The 22338-nt window shown below is 41.2% G+C and overlaps 1 protein-coding gene and 2 long non-coding RNA genes across 16 annotated transcripts; 2 read left to right on the top strand and 1 right to left on the bottom strand.

Annotated features, from left to right (window-relative positions):
- Nucleotides 1–358: 358 nt before the first annotated feature.
- On the bottom strand, nucleotides 359–4129 carry LOC106569251 (transmembrane protein 68). Its single transcript, XM_014140437.2, has 8 exons — nucleotides 3875–4129; nucleotides 3389–3443; nucleotides 2716–3112; nucleotides 2186–2353; nucleotides 1819–2012; nucleotides 1542–1602; nucleotides 1305–1444; nucleotides 359–1188 (listed from the first exon to the last, which is right to left on the bottom strand). Exons 3-8 carry the CDS (start codon nucleotides 3038–3040, stop codon nucleotides 1084–1086), a joined length of 993 nt encoding a protein of 330 aa, XP_013995912.1. The 5' UTR covers nucleotides 3041–3112; nucleotides 3389–3443; nucleotides 3875–4129; the 3' UTR covers nucleotides 359–1083.
- Nucleotides 3946–16767, top strand: LOC106569252 (uncharacterized). Of its 14 annotated transcripts, none has more exons than XR_006758769.1 (9): nucleotides 3946–4212; nucleotides 4441–4589; nucleotides 4694–5824; nucleotides 6144–6570; nucleotides 7172–7258; nucleotides 7386–7555; nucleotides 8964–9286; nucleotides 9426–16361; nucleotides 16580–16767. It is a non-coding gene; the product is annotated as an uncharacterized lncRNA (long non-coding RNA). The 14 variants fall into 14 exon arrangements; XR_001320464.2 differs by having other exon boundaries at nucleotides 4441–5824; nucleotides 6144–6255; nucleotides 6452–6570; XR_001320462.2 differs by having other exon boundaries at nucleotides 4441–5824; nucleotides 6144–6306; nucleotides 6452–6570.
- A 3092-nt stretch (nucleotides 16768–19859) lies between these two features.
- LOC123726676 (uncharacterized) lies at nucleotides 19860–20313 on the top strand. The gene is made up of 2 exons (XR_006758773.1): nucleotides 19860–19940; nucleotides 20125–20313. It is a non-coding gene; the product is annotated as an uncharacterized lncRNA (long non-coding RNA).
- Nucleotides 20314–22338: the final 2025 nt, after the last annotated feature.

The following is a 22338-nucleotide window of genomic DNA, read 5'->3' as shown; positions in this document are numbered from 1 at the left end:
CACGGGGCACTCTGTTCACGTTGACATCAGCAAACTGCTGACCCACACACCACTATATATGTGGTCTGCGGTTGTGAGGCTGGTTGGATGAACTGCCAAACTCTAAAAGACGTTGGAGGCGGCTTATGGTAGAGAAATTAACAACAGCTCTGGTGGACATTCCTGCAGTCAGCATGCCAATTGAACACTCCCTCAAAACTTGTGACACCTGTGGCATTGGGTTTTGTGACAAAACAGCACATTTTAGAGTGGCCTTTAGGTGCATCAGTGTAATGATCATGCTATTTAATCAGCTTCTTGATATGCCACACCTGTCAGGTGGATAGATTGCCTTGGCAAAGAAGAAATGCTCACTTACAGGGATGTACATTTTCTTTTTATTTGTACATATGGAAAATGTCTGTTTTCTTTTATTGCAGTTCATGGGACCAACACTTTACATGTTGTGTTTATATTTTTGTTCAGTGTATAAAGAGTATTTTTAAAGGAATTACTTGTAACCAGCAAAACTCATTAAAACATGTTCATTGTAACATTACAAATAATTTCCGTCTTGAATCACACTGACAATGGACTTCAATATGTTTTAAAAGTGCATAGGCTACAGTACATACCTACATAATACAACAATGTACAAAATCCACAAATTAAAGATATATAATTATTTCAATCAAAAGGCAAACATTGTACACAGATGAAAGAAAATAAAATGGCCCAGTCTCCATACCTATATTGTTCCCTGTATATCAATTGCTATATTGTTCCAATATTTGCAGTTGTTAAGCAAAAGAAAGGCCTCTTAAATTGAAATTATTGCCAGTGGTACTTTGAGTAATTTGTGCAAATCAATTGTGGAATCATACAACAATGCACAAATGTCTTCAATTTGCACATTTGACATTACCCATTATAATTACAGTTGTAGGTTATATGACACCTTTACAATTTACCTTATTTTCTGTACTCGGTTTCGGAGTGTAAAAAGTACTAATATAGTGAAATAACAGAAACCGGGAATTAGTTAAACACTCAATTGATCACATGATAATACTAACAGTTTGTCTTATAAACAAGTAATGATATTTATTTGTCTTTATGCCTGCTGTGGAATCGCTCTAGTAATGCTCGAAGGACATTCCCAGGAATTATTTGGTGTCTGTCAATGAGTGCTTGAACTGCTTGCTGTGTCTGTAAATCAGAAAAGGAAAATTCTCTGACCCCGTCTTTCCCAATCATTTGACTTTTGTGTGCTCTACATATCAGACAGTAAGTAACCATTAAGTTACAGTTGCATAATGACTTACCTTTTCAGCTAATTCTGCTGCACTAATGTTATGGTCGTATGGGATGGGGTTGCCTAGGTATGTACGAAACTTCACAGGAAAACCCCCATAGACAGGGGCCATCGGCACGCGGAACTTTTCATACGACCATCTGAAAAAGCCTGAGAAATATAAAATGTTCACGTTAATTTGAGCTATAATGAAGTTAAAATAAAATAAGTTACACTGCAATTAATATTAATAGTTAAGCATACATACTTAACCCTCCGAGAGATCGGAATCCTTCCCTGACGTTTTGAGTAAACATCGGGATTATTGGCTGAAAAATGTAAAGAAGACATTAAATATCTTAGAGGATTTCAGATAAAGTTATGCTCCTGTGTGAGAGTAAGAAGTGACATGTATTGTCTATCCCCAAATGGCATTCTATTCCCTATAGGGCTCCAGTCAAAAGTAGTGCACTATACAGGGAATAGGGTGCCATTTGGGACACATCCTGTGAGAACAAAGACAGGAGACAAAAACGAATATGTACCACTTTGGAATCGATTGCCACTTGTGCAAAGCCCTTTCTCTTCCCCCAGAGCAGTGGATAGGTCTCGTCACTGAGGAGGGCTTCCCTCACGCCTCCAGGTGAGATGCCCAGAAGGTGGCCACTTTTTAGGGCCTTCACACACTCCTCCTGGGGCCCGTGGATGACACTGAACACCTCCAACAGCAGCTTGAACCCTACAGAGAACAAGAAAAGGTCCTGCTTTTAGGGTCTAAGTAGCTCATGTAGTAAGAATGGACTACGGCAGCTGTAGGCTATACACTTTACTGATCAACTAGATACAGAGGGCTGAATGTAACATCTCACTTTTAGATTTAGATACTGGGAAATGGAACTGTGAAGATCTTACCTGGAACTTTGAACAGAAAGTAATCAGCAACTGAGTGAACAATCCGTCCCTTTTGAATGATGACCTTTGCCAGAAAGTAATAATAGTCAATGGGAATAGCCCCATGATAATAGACTATAAGAGCTGCTCCTTCATCTGGAATCTTCTCCATACCATGGATTTCATATCCTGTTTTGAAATAGACACATTTATATAAGCATTGGCAATAGTCATTGTCATGGTAAAACGGAAGTAAACAAAGCAATTAACAAACACCCTGCAACATCCCCTGACATACACACACGTATAATTTGTATTTATTTAACCTTTACTTAACTAGGCGAGTCAGTTAAGAACAAATTCATATTTACAATGACGGCCTACCCCGGCCAAATCCTAACCCGGACGACGCTGGGCCAATTGTGCGCCGCCCTTTGGGACTCCAAATCACGGCAGGTTGTGATACAGCCTGGAATTGAACCAGGGTCTGTAGTGATGCCTCTAGCACTGGGATGCAGTACCTTAGACCGCGTCACCACTTGTATAAATACCGTGCCAGATGAACCCGTGGCCATCCCATAACGTTGCCAGCGTTTTTCTAGCACCATCCCACAGGTTGTTGGCGTAGGCCTCCCTGAGCTGGTTCTTGTGTTTGTACACATGGAGGAAGAGGATGGAAAGGTAGAGGAAGATCACAATGAGGAAGGGCATGATGAAAACGACAACCAGAGGGGTGAAAACCCAGGCCAGGTACTCCAGATAGCTCAGATAGTCTTCCAGGGGTCCTAGTCCTGACCATTCCTCAAATGTGTGAAAGAGGCAGGCTAGAAAATCATCTCCATCACCAAACATGCAGGACTCGTTCCCATTTGACATTCTGCCTGCCACAGTTAGCCTCTCCCAAAGGAAGCCAAGTTGAATGAGGACACCATCTGCCAATGGGCAGGCCTGGAGTATAGAATGGAGAGAAGAGGGCTAATGTACAATAGCAATACATTAAAGTAAATCAAATTACAATGAGAGCATGTTTTACACATGCTGGTTAATATACAAATAATGAAATCAGCATGCATAAATTAACAATTAGCTAGATGAAGTGCAGTTATTTGATAAACAACCCAAATAGCAAGTAATCAAATGGTTGCATTTGCAGCATCACTGAATGAAAAATGATAAAATGTAGCTAGCTAGTTATAAGTTCTTCAAAGGTAATACTTCACAAACCCTTTATTCTTCCAGCGTAAATAATACTGGGGACAGATCATTCCAGGGCCAGACTCTAAAGACAAATGAAAGTAAAGGCCATTAATTCACCCGTTGTGACAGCGGAGTTAGCTAGCTACTTTAGCTGTGTACTGTCTTGACACCACTCGTTAACGCGCTGTAATAACTAGCTAGCTAGTGAGCTACAACTTTAAAGTCCAATTTAAAACTAGACACCTTAGCAAACTAGACACAGTAATGAAAAAGCTGCTCGTTATGAATCGCATTTCCCTCGATTACCTAGCAAACGTTTAATTTACACAGTAGGTACAAAGATATACTTCTGTCTGTGGTAACGTTGGCTAGTTCTTGAAACTGAATGACCTCAATTACGTTAGCATTGATATCAATGCATAACGAGCTAACGTTAGTACAGCTACTGCATGGACATCTATACTAGTTATTGCATAAATAACAATACCACATTTTAATGAAATAATTACATACTTTTTTAGCACTGGTTTGATCCCCTTGGAAAGTCGATAGCAGGAAGATTACAGATTATTGTCTTCTTTGTTCAAGCGGTTCCTTATTCATGTGACACAAGCAGGAACGAATGTCATCGAGGAAAAACGACGTGTGTGGAATGAACTGCAGTAGAATAGGCTTTATGTTAGCTAGCTTGTATATTTTATGTCTGAATTTGATCAGATAGCAAGTGTGAACAACATGATGATTGATAATGGAAGATCGAATGTGGTCGTCGACATTATTTTTAGCCAAATGAGCTTGGCTGGAGATGATCATGGGACGATACACTAATTGTGCTCAATAGCTTTTGTACAGTAAGTAAGTTAGCTCACTACAAGTACAACACTCAATGTCAACTGTGTTGCACTGTTTTCACTTTTCACTATCTTCTTTTTCTCCCTGTGTGTAGGGATCGTACATTTGTATAGCTCATTGGACATACCCCACACCTTTTAATGATTGACAATGACATGCATTTTGATTACTTTTTCACAAGCTTTGAAAACTGAAGGTTTTGTCTGTAACTCTGCCTATTGTTGCAGTCTCAGAGGCAGAGGATGAGCATGGAGAAGAGCTGTCAGAAGATGAAGAGACTGAAGAGGAGGATGGACCGATCGATGAAGAAGCCCAACTTAAGGCAAGCATGGGACTGCCTGTGGAGTTCATAACTTCATCTGCACAGAAAAGAGCTGTACGTAGTAGCAAGTAAACATTGCCTATGTCTGTCCGTCACCATAGAGTCCACCTAAAAGAAAGAAAAAAGATAATGTTGCTCCGATGCTCTCTCTCTTGAAGGGGAGAAAGTTGATGAGGAAGAATGCCATCCACTGGGAAGCAGCTCCTGAGAATCTGCATGAAGAAGATCCACATTCACTCCAGGTGGAGAAGAATGATCCCACTGTTGAAAGCACCAAGGCTGCGTTTGATTTGATCTCAGTGAGGGGCCAGGAGGAAAAGCAGAACCTCCACTCTCCCAGGCAAAAGTAGTGCACTATATAGGGAATTGGGTGCCATTTGGGACACATCCTGTGACAACAAAGACAGGAGACAAAAACTAATATGTACCACTTTGGAATCGATTGCCACTTGTGCAAAGCCCTTTCTCTTCCCCCAGAGCAGTGGATAGGTCTCGTCACTGAGGAGGGCTTCCCTCACGCCTCCAGGTGAGATGCCCAGAAGGTGGCCACTTTTTAGGGCCTTCACACACTCCTCCTGGGGCCCGTGGATGACACTGAACACCTCCAACAGCAGCTTGAACCCTACAGAGAACAAGAAAAGGTCCTGCTTTTAGGGTCTAAGTAGCTCATGTAGTAAGAATGGACTACGGCAGCTGTAGGCTATACACTTTACTGATCAACTAGATACAGAGGGCTGAATGTAACATCTCACTTTTAGATTTAGATACTGGGAAATGGAACTGTGAAGATCTTACCTGGAACTTTGAACAGAAAGTAATCAGCAACTGAGTGAACAATCCGTCCCTTTTGAATGATGACCTTTGCCAGAAAGTAATAATAGTCAATGGGAATAGCCCCATGATAATAGACTATAAGAGCTGCTCCTTCATCTGGAATCTTCTCCATACCATGGATTTCATATCCTGTTTTGAAATAGAGACATTTATATAAGCATTGGCAATAGTCATTGACTAATCAAGCAGCGCACTCATTGAAACAGAGCCGATGGAGAGCCGACTCCCTGTCGTGACCCAGGAGAGTCAGAGTTTGGAGGAAGACTGAAGTGAAGTCAGGTGGGCACTAGTGAAGTGATCGATCTGATTGGGCAGACTTTTGTCAGTGGTAGCTGGGCAGTGTGATTAGGGCCAACAGCAAGCAGACCATGTCAGTGGTAATGATGATAAACCTTGTGATGGTGGTAATCACAAAAGAGCTGCCTCCTCAAACACCAAGTCCACTGAGTCAAGAGGTGAGTCCCCCCACCAACCTATATACATGCTTTTTCTGTTTCTCAGTTTAGTCAACTATCTTGTATCGTTGAGGAGACTGAAACTATATTAACATAGCAATGATTTCTATCTCAAATGATTATATCAAGAACCTAACAATGTCATTAGAGTAGCCAGGCAGCCCAATGATCTACTCAAAATGACTTTATGTCCAACAGACCTCATTTTTAAAACGTATTTTAGTCCTTGTAATTCTGGCCTTTTTCCAAACTGTGCATTGATGCTGTCAGAGTATTTAATGCATCACACTAACCGAAGATGTGTTCCTTTGAATGAAAGGACCATGTGACACAGGCCCACGCATTTGTAATGGCTCTTCTTGTCGTAGAGAACAGTGGCGCGCACCACTGCCTGACTCGACGTCTCCCTCTCCTCTGGGATTTTCCATCCTGTCCGTGACTGATCCCATACAACACAACACTGCCCTCATTTATATGGCATAGTATATCTGTTTTATCTGGCTTTGTAGCAATGTTTTATATCACATGCCAACTTCCTTTTCCCTGTTTTATCCTTTTGATCAGAAAACATGAATGTAGAGTGTAATGTTGAAGGGATGAATGAATGTACACGTTTCTTCCCTCCAGACACAGGATGGGTGTTCCCAGAAAAATAACAATGGATTGAGTGAGAGAAGAGCATCTAATAATGAAGGTGACGATGGTGATCAAATGCCACATAGAAGAATTGCAAAAGTAAAGCGGAGGTAAGTTACATGACATAATGTATCTATATATCCATCCCTTGCCTCATTTTTCAGTATTGTCCTCTATTGCTCAACCAATATAGTATTACTGAATATCACTGCTTCAATTGGCTGCCATATGCTGACAGTGACTGACATTTTTCCTATGGGTTTGAATTGAACTATGGTTCAAGCTGTAAAGGTTTAAAATATTGGCTATGATGCATTGAATGTAAAAGTGTCAGCCTGGGGAAGGAATGAAAGTGCTTATCCACTGTCTTTTTCAATTTCAGTTTGATCTAAGGAGATGTTTATGTCCAATGATAAACACTCCATCATGTTTCAATTAACCAAGGATTCTGTAAATAGATTCTGTAGAATCACATGGTCCATTCCAACCCAAAGGCTGGTATTGGGGACTGATATATGATTAAGCCTACACAATGCTTTGTGAAATTTAACAAAATTGTTCTGCATGCCCCCCTGAATGGCACCCCATAGAGCTCTGGTCAAAAGTAGTGCATAATATAGGGAATAGGGTGCCATTTGGGATGTAGCCTTGTTCAATCATTGTGCTTGTTCATAAGGCTAATGATATCTACTGATCTATTGATTGACACAGTCATGAACTGGATGTGGAGGAGAACCCTCAGATGTCTGTAGAGGAAGCCTGGGATAAACTGGGATTAAAGCGCAGCCACGACCCCATGTACGTGAGCATTACTACATCACACTTGGGCTACATCCCAAATGGAACCCTATTCTCTATATAGTGCACAACTTTTGACCAGGACAATCTCACATAATCAATCTCTTTTCATGTTTTGATGTATTAGGTTTGAGAGTGTGCTGAAGTTTAAGCCCCAGTCACCACCAGGGTGGGAAGGTTGGGAGGAATAGGAAGCTACATGGAGGTAGGAGAGCATCCGGCCACATCAACAAGCACACCTTCTTTACTGAAGAGGGAGATGCCACAGAGCCCAAGCTGAGCAAGACCTTTCAAAAAGTAAGCCTTGTAAACATTTGACCAATTATTCAGAAATTATTGTAGCTAGCAATACCAATAGTCACCCTCGTTTTTAATCAAATCAAATGTTATTGGTCACATACACATATTTAGCAGATGTTATTGCGGGCGTAGCAAAATGCCTGTGTTCCTAGCAACAATGCTCACAAATCTAAAGTAAACTAATGGAATTAAGAAATATATAAATATTAGGACGAGCAATGTCGGAGTGGCATTGACCAAAATACAGTAGAGTACAATAAAGTATATACATATGAAATGACTAAAGCAGTACGTAAACATTAAAGTGACCAGTGATTCCATGTCTACAGTATGTATGTATATAGGGCAGCAGGGTTGAGTAACCGGGTGGTAGCTGGGTCGTTATAGCACACACCCACAGTTCATAGCAGCTTCTGAGAAAGTGGAGGAGTGTGGTGAGGAGGAGGATGTGCTGTGGTTGACCCCGGGGGAAGCTTTGTCAGAGAGGTCTGCATCATGTCTAACTCAGCTGCCTGTAGCCTCAGCCTCAGTGTTCACTCAGTGTCCGCTGGCAGAGGAGAGAATGGGAGAGCAGCCAAGACTCCACAGGAGCCCCACCTACCCCCCTCCCTGTCAGGGCTGCCCTCCTCTGACACCCTCTGACACACTGCATCTCTTTAAACATGCAGCCACTGTTTTCGGCCGACTGAATTTATTTACAATGCGCCGGCACACTGCACTGGTTCAAGGGTAGCCGTGCTGTTTAAAGTTCATGTATCATCCGCTTATTTGAGTCAGTCACATTTCATTGGTAAGACTACCTTTGGACGGCTGATGTAGGAAGTTCACATCACTGGCTGACCTTCAGAGGGTTCAGTTGGTCGCTATAAACTCAGATGCTTATTCACACCATAATAGAGACGCTAGGAAATGCTGCTTTTCTCTGTTTGCTGACTGTGCTGGATTTTCTTATCACAAAGAAATTGAAACTTGTCAAAGTACTTGAGTGTGCACAAACAGCACTTCAGATCAGGAGAAACTTAATGACTTGCTTCACCTACAGTTATAGGTTCCCCCACCATTGAAGTAGATATCAGTGTGTTTCTACTGAGTTGGCACAGAGTTGAGACATTATAAAGTAGTGTCGCACTGTGGGAGGGCTTAAATGCAGTGCTTTTCCATTCATCTCTCTGTATGAGCTCACTGAATTGATCTTCTGGGCAAGACTTGCCGTTTTTACTGTCTGCAGCAAATGGCTCCATCATCCAGCAGGCCCAGTAGAAATGACTTCAGCACTGATTAGGCCTATTTTAAAGTATTATTTTGTTGTCAAACTTGTCATGCTTCTCTGTTGATTTAGTGTTTATTGCTCATTCCTGTGTCTTGTACTTGCAGATCACTCACTCATGTCCTGATCTGTCTTCAGGTTCAGAGATTCCTCCAGAAAGTTCAGAAAGATAATGACACAGCTGTCCCAGACACACCGGTTGACCAGGCAAACGGAGGGAGCCCTGCTTGTCCATTTGCAGAGGGAAAAGAAGAAAGACTGGAGGAAGAGGAGCAGGAAGATGGGAGGGGGGAATACCCCTCTGGAGTTGGATAGTACTGAGCAACCCTCTCATCAGAACCTCTTCACCAGAATAGAAGATGAGGAGGAAGAGGATGATGAGATTAAATTCAGAAGAGAGGTGTACTCACTGGACATACCAGACTACTTAGTTCCCGGAGCACCTGAACACAATAACACAGGTGAGTTTGCGTCAACAGCCGGTTTAGACCTTTTTCTAACCCAGGGTTTCTTCATAAACAATTCATGTCAGATCTACATTAGTGTATTTCTTGTTTGATTGTTGAAGTCTTGTACAACTTTTGCACTACCTATTTCCAGAGGCCACTGGGAAGAAAAACAAGAACAAGAATACCAAGAAAAGAGGGAAATGTGGAGTGATGCCAGCTGAGATTGCAGTGCTGGCTAAGTACTGGGCCCGAGCTGGCTAAGTACTGGGCCCGAGCTGGCTAAGTACTGAGCCCGAGCTGGCTAAGTACTGGGCCCAGTGCTAACGCCTCTTCTCCAGGTTCGATGAGGGCATCAAATTGGATCAAGTTGAGTCGCAGAGCAAACAGAACACACACACACACTTCAGGAAACACAACCAATTTCTTCATATTGGCTCAAGCAGAAAGGGTTAGTCGTATTTTGGAACGACTTTACGTTATTATTGTTGTTAACGTGTTAATATTCCTCTAGTTTGAGAACAACTATTGTAGTCTCCCAACCACTTCTATTCATGCAGCCCAAATGGAGTGTTGTCAAATGTGATTCAGGAATGCACTTTATTCTGAAAAGAAATGGATTTGCCTCAAGGTTACTGAATGTTATCTTTCTCTCCAGTTGAGAAACGGCTGGCTGTTATGTCCAAGGTAAAAGCTACAGTTTTGCTGCTCTTGAAGTCTAACATCATGTTGTTTTCAGAGAGGCAGGGAGGTTGAGATGGTGGTGTAGTGGGTGCATGGATTTGCTGGCTGGCAGACAGGGCACTCCGCTTCCTGTCTGTAGGGAGAAGTGCTGACGCCAGTGAAGCACACCTTACATTTCACCCTGTGTCACATGACATGACAGCATCAGGCTCTCGCTCCCTGTCTCCCGGCAGAGCAACTCTTTCATGACTCTCGAGTCTCTCCTTTCCTTTCCTTTACTCTCTCTCCCTTGCAGCTGAAACGGGTGTCACGGATTCTGTTCCGAGTGCATCTGCCCACCTGTCTGTTTCTCCTCCCCGGGAGCTGTGCTCAATTTGTCTCTTCTTTCCCTTGGTTAATTGTTTGCAGGAAATATTTCAATATAACAGTCCTAGTGAGTACACAATCGTAAAATTTTTTTGGGGGGGGTGTATCTACCGACGGCCTGTACAGACCCAGAAAGATACATCCGTTGTTTTACTCTGCCTGTAAACACGCTGGATGATTCAGAATCCATTGAAGAGCTTGAACGATTCATTGACGAGAGATACTTATGAACTCAAAGAAAAATTGTCGCTGGTTTCTGAGGATTCAAGCGCTTGTTAAGGACAACAAACCCAATCAACAAACCAAAGCCAAGTTGGCCAAGCAGTATCAACGATGGCATAAAACCATCCCCAAGCAAGAGGGCGCGTGTGGAGAGCGGGGAGAGGTTTACGGATATGGATGTTGACTTGTTGATATCCATCAATGAAAGGCTTGCCAAACTTGATATCTTGGATGTACTACGAGAGGACATCAATACATTATGTGACAGTCTAGAATTCAGCCAACGTCAGATTGATGATCTAAGGAAAGAGAACACGGAGCTGAAAGGTACTGTAGACTCTTCATGGCAAGGTGGAGGTGGTGCAAAGGGAGAACAAACAACTTAAAGAAACCTTGCTTGATGTACAGTGTCGATCAATACGGGACAAACTAATATTTTCAGGGATACCAGAGAATGACAACAGCAGAAGCTGTGAGGACACAGTCCGAGACTTTATGTCGACTCAACTAAAACTGCCCACTGATGTTGTGTGTAATGTCACTGTCTCCAGAGTCCATAGAATGAGTAAGGCCTCTGGAAAAAAGGCCACGGGCTATTGCATGTTTTGAACATTGTAAGCAAAAGGAAATGGTGAAGAGCTGGGCAGAGAACTCAGAAACACAGATTTTGGAATGAATGATCACTTCCCCACGGATATCCCATCACGAAGGAAAAGCGTTGCCGGAATCAACGAGTCTCCTTGGTGATGGATAAACTTTGTATCAACAGGCAACTGTATCGGGACTCTAGAGTAACTCCCAGGCTATTTTAATCCAACTGTATCGGGACTCTAGAGTAACTCCCTGGCTATTTTAATCTAACTGTATCGGGACTCTAGAGTAACTCCCTGGCTATTTTAATCCATTGTTTAAATCCGAGTTTGTGTGTTGTAGTGTATCATGACAACTTCAACTATAACGAATACATGATCTATTGATCTTCACTTGACAAGGAAAGGGCTGCATATAGCTCAGGTTAATGTATGTAGCCTTCCTAACAAAATACATGAGGTTTTTAACTTGGTCAAGATAAATAATATTCATATTATAGCTTTGACCGAAACGCATTTGGATGCATTTGTAAATGATGGGAAAATGAACATCCATGGATATAGTCTACTGAGAAGGGACAGGAATAGGAATGGTAGGGGTATAGCACTGTACATTCAGAATCATATACCTTTTAAGAGGAAGAATGACCTTAATGTATGTCAAGTAGAGGCACTATGGGCTCAGGATCATCTGCCTCACCAGGCACCCATATTGGTAGGATGTGTGTATAGACCTCCGAGCTCTAAGGTGTCCTATCTGGATGACTTACGCACTGGGTTTGACCAGGCCACAAATAGTAACAGAGATGTATTTATCTTGGGTGATTTTAATATATATTGGAAGGATCATAAGAATTCAAATATAACCAAATTTAATGATATATTCCGAGAGCTGTGGTTTGAAACAAATGATTCATTATACTACTAGATCATCAACTAAGTTAGGTCACCGTTCGGACACATGCATTGATCTGATATTCTGTAATATACTATTGCAATGCTTAAAAGCCAGATCAATGCCAGTGGGCTGGACAGACCATAATATTGTGACCATAACTATGGTCAAGAGAAATTTTTAAACATTTAATCATGAGCTATTTCAAAATGATTTGGCCACTGTACCCTGGGAGCTGATTTATCTAGAGGATGATTTAAATCACGCTACAGAATGTTTTATTGATTTGCTCACTGAGGTAATGGACCATCATGCCCCAGTAAGAAAGAGTACTGTTGGGGCTCGTCTATCTCTATGGATTGATGAATAACTGGCTGAGGCATTCTCTCAAATAATATGGCAAAAGTCTTAGCAGCCAAATCTAAACTACAAATTGATTAACAGAATTATAGAATACTACGTAATTATGCAGTTTATTTAAATCGTAAGGGGAAAAAAATGTTATTTTACAAAAAATATTTGATTGTAAAAAATGATTGTAAAAAGGTATGGAATACAGTTAAGGTCCTGCTTAGAACATCTATCTCATCATATCCATCTAGTGCGGAGGTTGACGGGAGAACAATAACAAAACCAGCTGACATTGGCAATTATTTATTTTTTTACAAAGAAAATGAATTTACTGAGCAAAAATGTAAACACACATTCTCCCAAACAAGCAATTGTCCAATGGATTGATGATCATATCACGAGCAAAAACACCTGCTCTTTTAGTCTACAAATGGTGTCAGTAGAGGAGGTGTTAAACCTATTGAAGTCATTATCCGATGGTAAATCTACAGGTTATGGACAAATTTTTTACTTCGCTATGCTGCTCCCCAGATTGCAGCTCCACTGAAATATATATTTAGTTGGTAACTGGAAAAGGGGACATTTACAAATGTATGGAAGCATGCTAAACTGTGTCCAATCCCGAAAGACAGCAAAGAACCCATTACTCCTGCCAATAGTCTACTCCCTTCACTCAGTAAGATATTGGAGGGTATTGTGAGTAGACAAATATGGGAGTACATGGAAAATAATGATCTGATTACAGCCAATAAGCATGCTAATTGCAAAAAAAGTTCCACTGCATTGGTTGACATGACTGACCAGTGGCTTAATGCTATGGATAATGTCAGGTTTGTGGGTGTACTATTTTTAGATTTTAGTGCAGCATTTGATTTAGTGGATCATGAAATAATTCTGACAGAATTATCGCATTATGTTTTTAAGGAGGCAGCATGGAATTGGGTACAGTAATATCTAACTGACAGGAAACAGTCCACCTATATCAATGGGTTGTTTTCTTCACCTCATGCTTTAAACTGTGGAATACCGCAGGGCAGCTGCCTTGGGACCCTTCTTTACTGAATATATACCAACGACCTTTCTTATGCCTTATCTGAAACTCAACCTACTATATTTCCAGATAATGCTACAATTTATACAGCAGGACAATTGGTTCAACAGGTACAGCAAGCTCTACAAGTAGATCTGGGAAATATCAGGGAGTGGGTTTGCCTGAACAAACTTGTTTTGAACACCAATAAAACCAAGGTATGCATGATCAGAAAGATTGCTGAATAATCTTTCCTGGTAAATATTTAGCTAACAACCCAAGCATTAATTGGGAGTCAGGTAAACTACTGTTCTGTGGTCTGTGGAAATGCATCAGCAAATGAATTTAGGAGGCTGCAGATTGAACAGAACAAAGCAGCAAGGATTGTTTTAAGGTGGAGATATGGTTCTTCTGTTGGAGTCATGCTCAATGCTATTGGTTGGTCATCAATCAACAAGATAATTGAAAAAAAACATGCTTATTTTATTTCACAATGTGCACCATTTAAAACAGCCAAACTCTATTCACAACAGTATTCAGTTGGTAAGAGACAGACATTCAGTAAATACTAGGAATAGATTGTCATCTGTGTTATCCAGACAGAAAAGAGAAATAGGCAAAATAACATTTCGATTTAGAGCAATAAAGAAATTGAATAATTTATCTGAGAAAACCAGAAACATTTCGATATATAAATTCATACAATACTTTAGAACCATTTTAAATATAATAAATTGGAAGGTTGTGCGGGACTATGGTAGATGAAGGAATCACTCTATCTTTTCAGACTGTTAGAGTATTTATCTGGTCAATATGTCAGTGTATTATGTCTGTTTGTAACAGTGTGTTATATGTGAAAATGTGATCGTATTATAAATTGTGCTTTAATGTTTAAGGACTCTTGGAAGATTAGTCCAAATCAGGACTAAAAGAGATCCTAATCAAAATCAAATATCTCTCTCTCCCAACAAAAAGAGCAGAGACTGTAGCAGAAATAAAAGCAACCTTGTACTCTAGAATGGCAAATATTCATACTGCTAGTTTGGGTTGGGCGGTATCAGATTTTCATACTATTTCTGTACCATTCCAGGGAATACGGCATTACCGGAAGTGCACACAAGGGGCACTATTTCACCAAAACAAAAAAACAATTATGTCTATTGTAACCAAGAATCTTTATCTTGACATTTAGCTAGAAGGTTAGCAAACCAAATGCATAGCTGGAGCCCTGAGCTGGATATCATTTATTTGACACATCTTAGATTTCTTATATTCATACTTATAGTTGTAAGCAGAGGCATAGCATCCCGCCTACTGTTAGTAGGGTTATAAAAGTTTTTTTTTAAAAGCTCAGTTTATACCTCACTGACGGCCTTCTCCAACCTATTTCTGGGAAAGAGTTTATCTGTTATCAGAGGGCCTATCTCATCCTTCCGAATCTCCCTATTCTCCAAAGTATTATGACTAATATGTCTTTAGTCTACCTAGCTCAAATAAGAAGTCTTTCACAGAGCATTCTGAATTCTGTTTGAAAACGAGATCAGAGCCTTCATAACTATTCAGTTATTCATGTCAACAGAGAAGAGCCTGGATACATACCGTAGCATGGCTGAAACCCACTGCAGATTACACCTACTCCTATCAGAATCCTATGGTGTCTATTGCTCAATTAAGACATGGGGGTAAAGTCTGAGAAAGTGCCTGTACAGCTTCATCATGTGTAGCAGTGCCTGGCTAATGATAGATAGCAGATTGTGAAGAGGGGTAGTCTAGTCTTCTGGGACTGAAGTGATGTAGCTCGGTTTTAAAACTTCCGACATGATGTTGGCTTCCCTTCAAGATCTGTTTGAGAATACAACGCTAACTAGTCGCCCATAGACATAGTTGCCAGTAGACATTAGGGGAATGCATAAGCTCAATATTTTGTTTGGACCCTCCCTTGAGCCCCAGTAAAGTTAGCACTGGAAAATCTGTCCTCTCCTCAGTCACTTTTCTCAGAATGGAGGGAAGGAAGGCATAATAAAAGAGTGTGAGAGATGTGAAGCGCTAAAAGAGTAGAGACCACTCCCATCATTGTTTGCCTTAACAGGTGTTTATTCTCTGAGGAGGCTGTGAAAACAAGCAGCGGAACAGAAAACAGCAATGACTGCTAGACTCAGTTAGAGAATGATGGCAGATGGTCTAGGGGTCTCCGAGGGGAGACAGGAGGACGTGGTCTATGAAGCATCCCAGTCTCTCCACATAGTCTAATATATCTCAATATCCACAGCATACTTCTTGAATACTTTTTGTGTTGTCTTGTCTATACAAGAGATGATTATACTATTATAATCATAACTAGGCTTTTCCCGGTGTGATGGCAAACCCACATCTACTTTATATTCCATCAGGCCTAATATTAGTATTTTGCCTGCAGTAAAATGTTGTGAATGACAGCTGTTTTGAAATGTAACTGTCACTGATAGTGTTTTGGTGAAGTTGTGCATGGCACTAGCATGACTTCATGAGCCCACAAAATAAATCAATTAGATTATATATTATATTTCTGGACTTGGTTTGAATATCAGAATGGCAGTTTGAACAAAACCATTTGACACTTGTCTGACCCCTAGTGGCTATGCTTTGCATTGGGGACACCTACAGTATTTCTCTTTGCAAAACCCCCCAAATCAGATAAATTAGGATTTATTAAAATGTGAGTATTAAAATGCACTTAATTTGCCTTGTATTATAGTAAAATGACAGAAATTAGAATATATATTAATTGTATCTTTGTATTCAGTTTGTTAAAGCCTTTTACTCCTGTCTGTCTGAACAGAGGGCTGGTTCTCCGTCACCCCAGAGAAGATAGCCGACCACATTGACCTGAGGGTCCAGTACAGTTTCCACTCATAGACACCTTCTGTGGAGTGGGAGGAAATGCCATCCAGTTTGCCCTCAATGTGAAGAGAGGTACAGTAGCATCATGTTTGATATAAACTTTAGATATTTTTGCTTATACTGTATCTGCATTTGTCTTTATAGATAGGGCGAGAGTTTTTCCTGACCCTGTGATGTGACCAGGAAAACCTCTGGGCTCTTGTTATATCCTATAGGTTAACAGTTATTGTCCTGAGGGGTACTCCCTGTGTGTGTGACTCTCTGTCCTTCCTGTCCCTTCCCCCTTGTAGTGCTAGCCATTGACATTGACCCAGTGCGTCTGGCCCTGGCCCAGCACCACGCCCAGGTCTACGAGGTGGCTGAGCGCATCGACTTTGTGCAGGGAGACTTCCTAAAGCTGGCACCACGTCTTAGGGGGGATGTGGTGTTCAGACTACCTCAGCGCAGACGTCTTCAATATCAAGAGCATGATGGCTCCAGATGGATATCCTTTATTCCTCTCGTTATAGCTGCTCTCAGGCTTTTATAGTCATGCAACGGGCCAGACTCCAGCACTCAGGGCAGGGTAGAGGCAGAGGGGTAGATGCAGAGCGGTAGAGAACAAGGCAGGGCTGTTGAGAACAGGGTAGAGTGGTTGAGACCAGGGCAGAGCGGTAGAGACCGGCGCAGATGAAGAGCAAGACATGCCTCTCTATTCTGGGTCAGCTGCAGCTTAACTAGGTCTTTCTTTGCAGCACTTGACAATATGACTGGACAATAATCAAGATAAGATAAAACAGGAGCTTGCAGGACTTGCTTTGTGGAGTGTGGTTTCAAAAAAGCAGAGCATCTCTTAATTACGGACAGACTACTCCCCCACCATTGAATCTATATGTTTTGACCATGACAGTTTACAATCTAAGGTTACACCAAGTTATTTAGTCTCTTCAACTTGGTTAACAGCCACACCATTCATTACCAGATTCAGCTGAGGTCTAAAACTTATGGAAATATTTGTACCAAATACAATGCTCTTAGTTTTAGAGATGTTCAGGTCCAGTTTATTACTGGCCACCCATTCCAAAACTATATGCAACTCTTTGTTAATGGTTTCAGTGACTTCATTAGCTGTGGTTGCTGATGTGTATATGGTTGAATCATCAGCATACATGGACACACATGCTTTGTTTAATGCCAGTGGAAGGTCATTGGTAAAAATAGAAAAGAGTAGAGGGCCTAGAGAGCTTCCCTGCGGTACACCACACTTTACATGTTTGACATTAAAGAAGCTTACATTAAAGAAAACTCTGAATCCATGATATGGCTGAGGTTGAGAAAACTAACTAACACATTCATTTTCTCAACAACAGGTTATGGTAAATAATATCGAAGGCTGCTATGAAATCTAACAGAACAGCTAGCACCCACAATCTTCTTATTATCCATTTGTTTCAGCCAGTCATCAGTCATTTGTGTCAGTGCAGCACATGTTGAGTGCCCTACTCTATAAGCATGCTGAAAGTCTGTTATTAATTTGTTTACAGAGAAATAGCATTGTATTTGGTCAAACACAATTTTTTCCAACAGTTTGCCAAGAGCTGGCACCAAGCTGATAGGTCTGCTGTTAGAACCAGTGAAGGGCGCTTTACCACTCCTGGACAGTGGAATGACTTTGGCTTCCCTCCAGGCCTGAGGACAAATACTTTCCTCTTGACTCAGATTAAAGATATGACAGATAGGAGTGGGTATAGAGTCAGCTACCATCCCCAGTAGCTTTCCATCTAAGTTGTCAATTCCAGGAGGTTTGTCATTATTCATAATTTTTCCACCTCTCCCACACTAACTTTACAAAATTCAAACTTACAATGCTTTTCTTTTGATTATATGTTTTCTTTATGCATGAGTACGATGGCTCACTGTTTGTTGGCATTTCCTGCTTAAGTTTGCCTACTTTGCCAATGAAGTAATTGTTAAAATAATTGGCAACATCAAATGGTTTTGTGATGAGTAAGTCATCTGATTCGATGAAAGATGGAGTTGAACTTGTCTTTGTGCCGATAATTTCATTTAATACGCCACAGTTTTTTTTCCATCAATCTTTATATCATTGATCTTGGCTTCATAATACAGTTTCTTCTTCTTTTTGTTGAGTTTAGTCACATAATTTCTCCATTTGTAGTAAGTCAGCCAGTCAGATGTGCAGACAGACTTATTTGCCACTCCTTTTGCCCCATCTCTTTCAACCATACAGTTTTTCAATTACTAGTCAATCCATGGAGCCTTAACAGTTCTAACAGTCAGTTTCTTAACAGGTGCATGTTTATGAATAATTGGAAGAAGTAATTTCATAACTTCATCCAGTGCAGCACAGTCTGGATGCGGCAGATAGCCTAGTGGTTAGAGCGTTGGACTTGTAACCGAAAGGTTGCAAGATCGAATCCCCGAACTGACAAGGTAAAAATCTGTCGTTCTGCCCCTGAACAAGGCAGTTAACCCACTGTTCCAAGGCCGTCATTGAAAATAAGAATGTGTTCTTAAATGACTTGCCTAGTTAAATAAAGGTAAAATAAAAAAAATATCATCCACATAAGAGTCACAGCTAATTATTTTGTATGATCTCTTATACACTATTTTAGGTTTAGCTTTTGGAACTTTGGCTTTCCTGGATATACTGTAGCCACTATATTGTGATCACTGCATCCAATGGGTATGGATACAGCTTTAGAACAAAGTTCTACAATATCAGTAAAAATTTGATCAATACATGTGGATGATCTTGTTCCTGTAGTGTTTGTAAACACCCTGGTAGGTTGTTTAATAACCTGAACCAGGTTACAGGCACTGGTTACAGATGAAAACCAGTCAATATTCAGGTCCCCAAGAAAGTAAACCTCTCTGTTTACATCACATACACTATCAAGCATTTCACGCACATTATTTAGATACTGAATGTGAGCACTGGCAAATAGCAACACCCCAAAATAAAAAGCTTTAGATGTGCCAGGTAAACCTGCAACCACAACACTTCAATAACACTTTACATAAGATCTTCTCTAAGCATTACAGGGATATGGTTCTGAATATATACAGCAGCACCTCCACCATAAGCATTCCTGTATTTTCTATAGATGTTATATCCTTGTATTGCTGCTGTTTTGTCATCAAATTAATGATCTAATTGAGTCTCAGAAATGGCTAATATACACTATATATACAAAAGTATGTGGACAGCCCTTTAGATTAGTGGATTGTATGTAAGCAATGCCCCCACTTGCTCTGGCCGCTTTCATGGCTGGGATAAGTTCTTTCCTCTTCTGGCACGCTGAGAGGCAGAGGCGCTGAGAGGCAGAGTGGCAGAGACAGACAGTGACAGGGCAAGCAGTATGATAGCTAACTAGCTAGGAGTGAATGCAAAGGCAGGAACACTGTTGGTTTTGTTGGTGGGCTGTTCTTTGCTTGACAAAGTAAGTTAGCTATCTTTTATATTTCACTAGTATTTACTATTTACACGCATTGTAGCATTCTATTATATTGTTGTGGAAGAGTTCAAATGCCCTCTAACAGACACGGTTGTTTTCCTTAACTGTTAATACTTTTGACATTTTCAGGTTGTCCAAAATGATATCCGATAATATTGTGTACTTCCTGCCACGTAATGCAGACATGTATCAGGTAGGTTATATGAACAAGTGTCACCTGTCCTTGATTGTCTCCGCCCCCTCCAGGTGTTGCTTTTTCCCCCCCCAGTGTATTTATCCCTGTGTTTCCTGTCTCTCTGTGCCAGTTTGTCTTGTATGTCCAAGTCAACCACCGTGTTTTTCCCGTGCTCCTGCCTTCTCTATTCTCTTTTTGCTAGTCCTCCCGGTTTTGACCTGTGCGTGTTTCTGGACTCTGTACCCGCCTGCCTGACCATTCTGCCTGCCTTGACCTCGAGCCTGCCTGCCACTCTGTACCTCCTGGACTCAACTGGTTTTGACCTTTTGCCTGTCCACGACCATTCTCTTGCCAACCCCTTTTTGGATCAATAAACATCTAAGAGTCCAACCATCTGCCTCCTGTGTCTGCATCTGGGTCTCGCCTTGTGCCCTGATAGACAAGTAGAGGATTATTGGTTGTTTGCATCTTATTTTGTTTTACAGTCTTTGTGCATGCTAGTCATGCTTGGCTAATCGTCTACCATTGAGTCAAGATGTACAGTGCATTCGAAAGTATTCAGAAATGCAAACATTTCTAAAAACCTGTTTTTGCTTTGTCATTATGGGGTGTTGGGTATAGATTGATGAGGATTTTTGTTGTTTAATCCATCCAAAATAAGGCTGTAACGTAACAAAATGTGGAAAAATTTAAGGGGTCTGAATACTTTCCGAATGCACTGTATTTGTTGATATTTCAGTGTAAATTACATAACAGTAATAGTCTGAAGGGCTATAGAGGTGTGAGGTTTCTGCAGGGCCTCTTATCTGGAGGAGGATAAAGGCTACGTCCCAATTCTCCACCCTTCTCCTAAAGTGTGCACTTGCACACTTCCCATTTATCAATGGTGGGAACTCCCTCCATTGCTTTTAAATCCATGACGGGGAGTGTGCACGTGCATAGTTTGGCTGAAGTGTGGAGAATTGGAACTTAGCTGTAGTCAGAGCTGATGATGCCTGGCGTCAGCCTGGCCTGCTGCGCCTGTACTGAGCGTGTTCTTGGGAATACCCATACTTCTCCTTTATTTAGATGACTTCCCGTTTCTGTGCTCTGTGCTATCCAGTGGCCTGGGGCTGTATGTGTTCACACTGTCAGATCACAGGCTCCCAGAGCAGGAACAGGCCTCATACTGTAGATCTCATTGATATTGTATTATGCCACCATCATGTATTTTATCAGCAGTCTAACAAAGCAGGCTTAGCAGTGACAGATCTAGCTATAGCCTTTTATTGCATATCTACTACTATAAAAAGCTAAGTCCATGTTTGCTGTTATTAGAAGATAAGAAGTATACTGAGCATAGAAAAAGCATGTAACCCTTTGGAATTACCTGGATTTCTGCATAAATTGGCCATAAAATTTGATCTGATCTTCAACTAAGTCACAACAATAGGCAAACACAGTGTGCTTAAACTAATAACACACTAATTATTGTATTTTTTTTGTCTATATGGAATTTAAACATTCACAGTGTAGGTTGGAAAAAGTAGGTGAACCGCTAGGCTAATCACTTCTCCAAAAGCTATTTGGAGTCAGGAGTCAGCTAACCTGGAGTCCAATTAATGAGACGAGATTGGAGATGTTGGTTAGAGCTGTCCTGCCCTATAAAAAAAATTCACTAAATTTGAGTTTGCTGTTCACAAGAAGCATTGCCTGATGTGAACCATGCCTCTGTAACCGATGTGAAATGGCAAGCTAGTTAGCGGTGGTGCGCGCTAATAGCGTTTCAATCGGTGACGTCACTCACTCTGAGACCTGAAGTAGTTGTTCCCCTTGCTCTGCAAGTGCCGTGGCTTTTGTGGCGCGATGGGTAACGATGCTTCGTGGGTGTCAGTTGTTGATGTGTGCAGAGGGTCCCTGGTTGAAGCCCAGGTTGGGGCGAGGAGAGGGACGGAAGCTATACTGTTACACCTCAAACAAAATAGATCTCAGAAGACATGCATAAAGCTGGGAAGGGATACAAAAGTATCTCTAAATGCCTTGATGTTCATCAGTCCACGGTATGACAAATTGTCTATAAATGGAGAAAGTTCAGCACTGTTGCTACTCTCCCTAGGAGTGGCCATCCTGCAAAGATGACTGCAAGAGCACAGCGCAGAATGCTCAATGAGGTGTCAGCTAGACTTACAGAAATCTCTGGAACAGAAATCTCTGTTGACGAGTCTACGATACGTAAAACACTAAACAAGGTTGGTGTTCATGGGAGGACACCACGGAAGAAGCCACTGCTGTCCAAAAACAATATTGCTGCACGTCTGAAGTTTGCAAAAGAGCACCTGGATGTTCCAGAGCGCTACTGGCAAAATGTTCTGTGGACAGATTAAACTAAAGATGGAAGGAAAACAACACTGTGTAGAAAAAAAGGCACAGCACACCA

This window comes from Salmo salar, chromosome ssa14 (genome assembly GCF_905237065.1).
Source record: "Salmo salar chromosome ssa14, Ssal_v3.1, whole genome shotgun sequence".
Classification (NCBI taxonomy): domain Eukaryota; kingdom Metazoa; phylum Chordata; class Actinopteri; order Salmoniformes; family Salmonidae; genus Salmo; species Salmo salar.
Note: the sequence above shows the minus strand (reverse complement) of the source record. Positions and strands in the feature narration are given on the sequence as shown.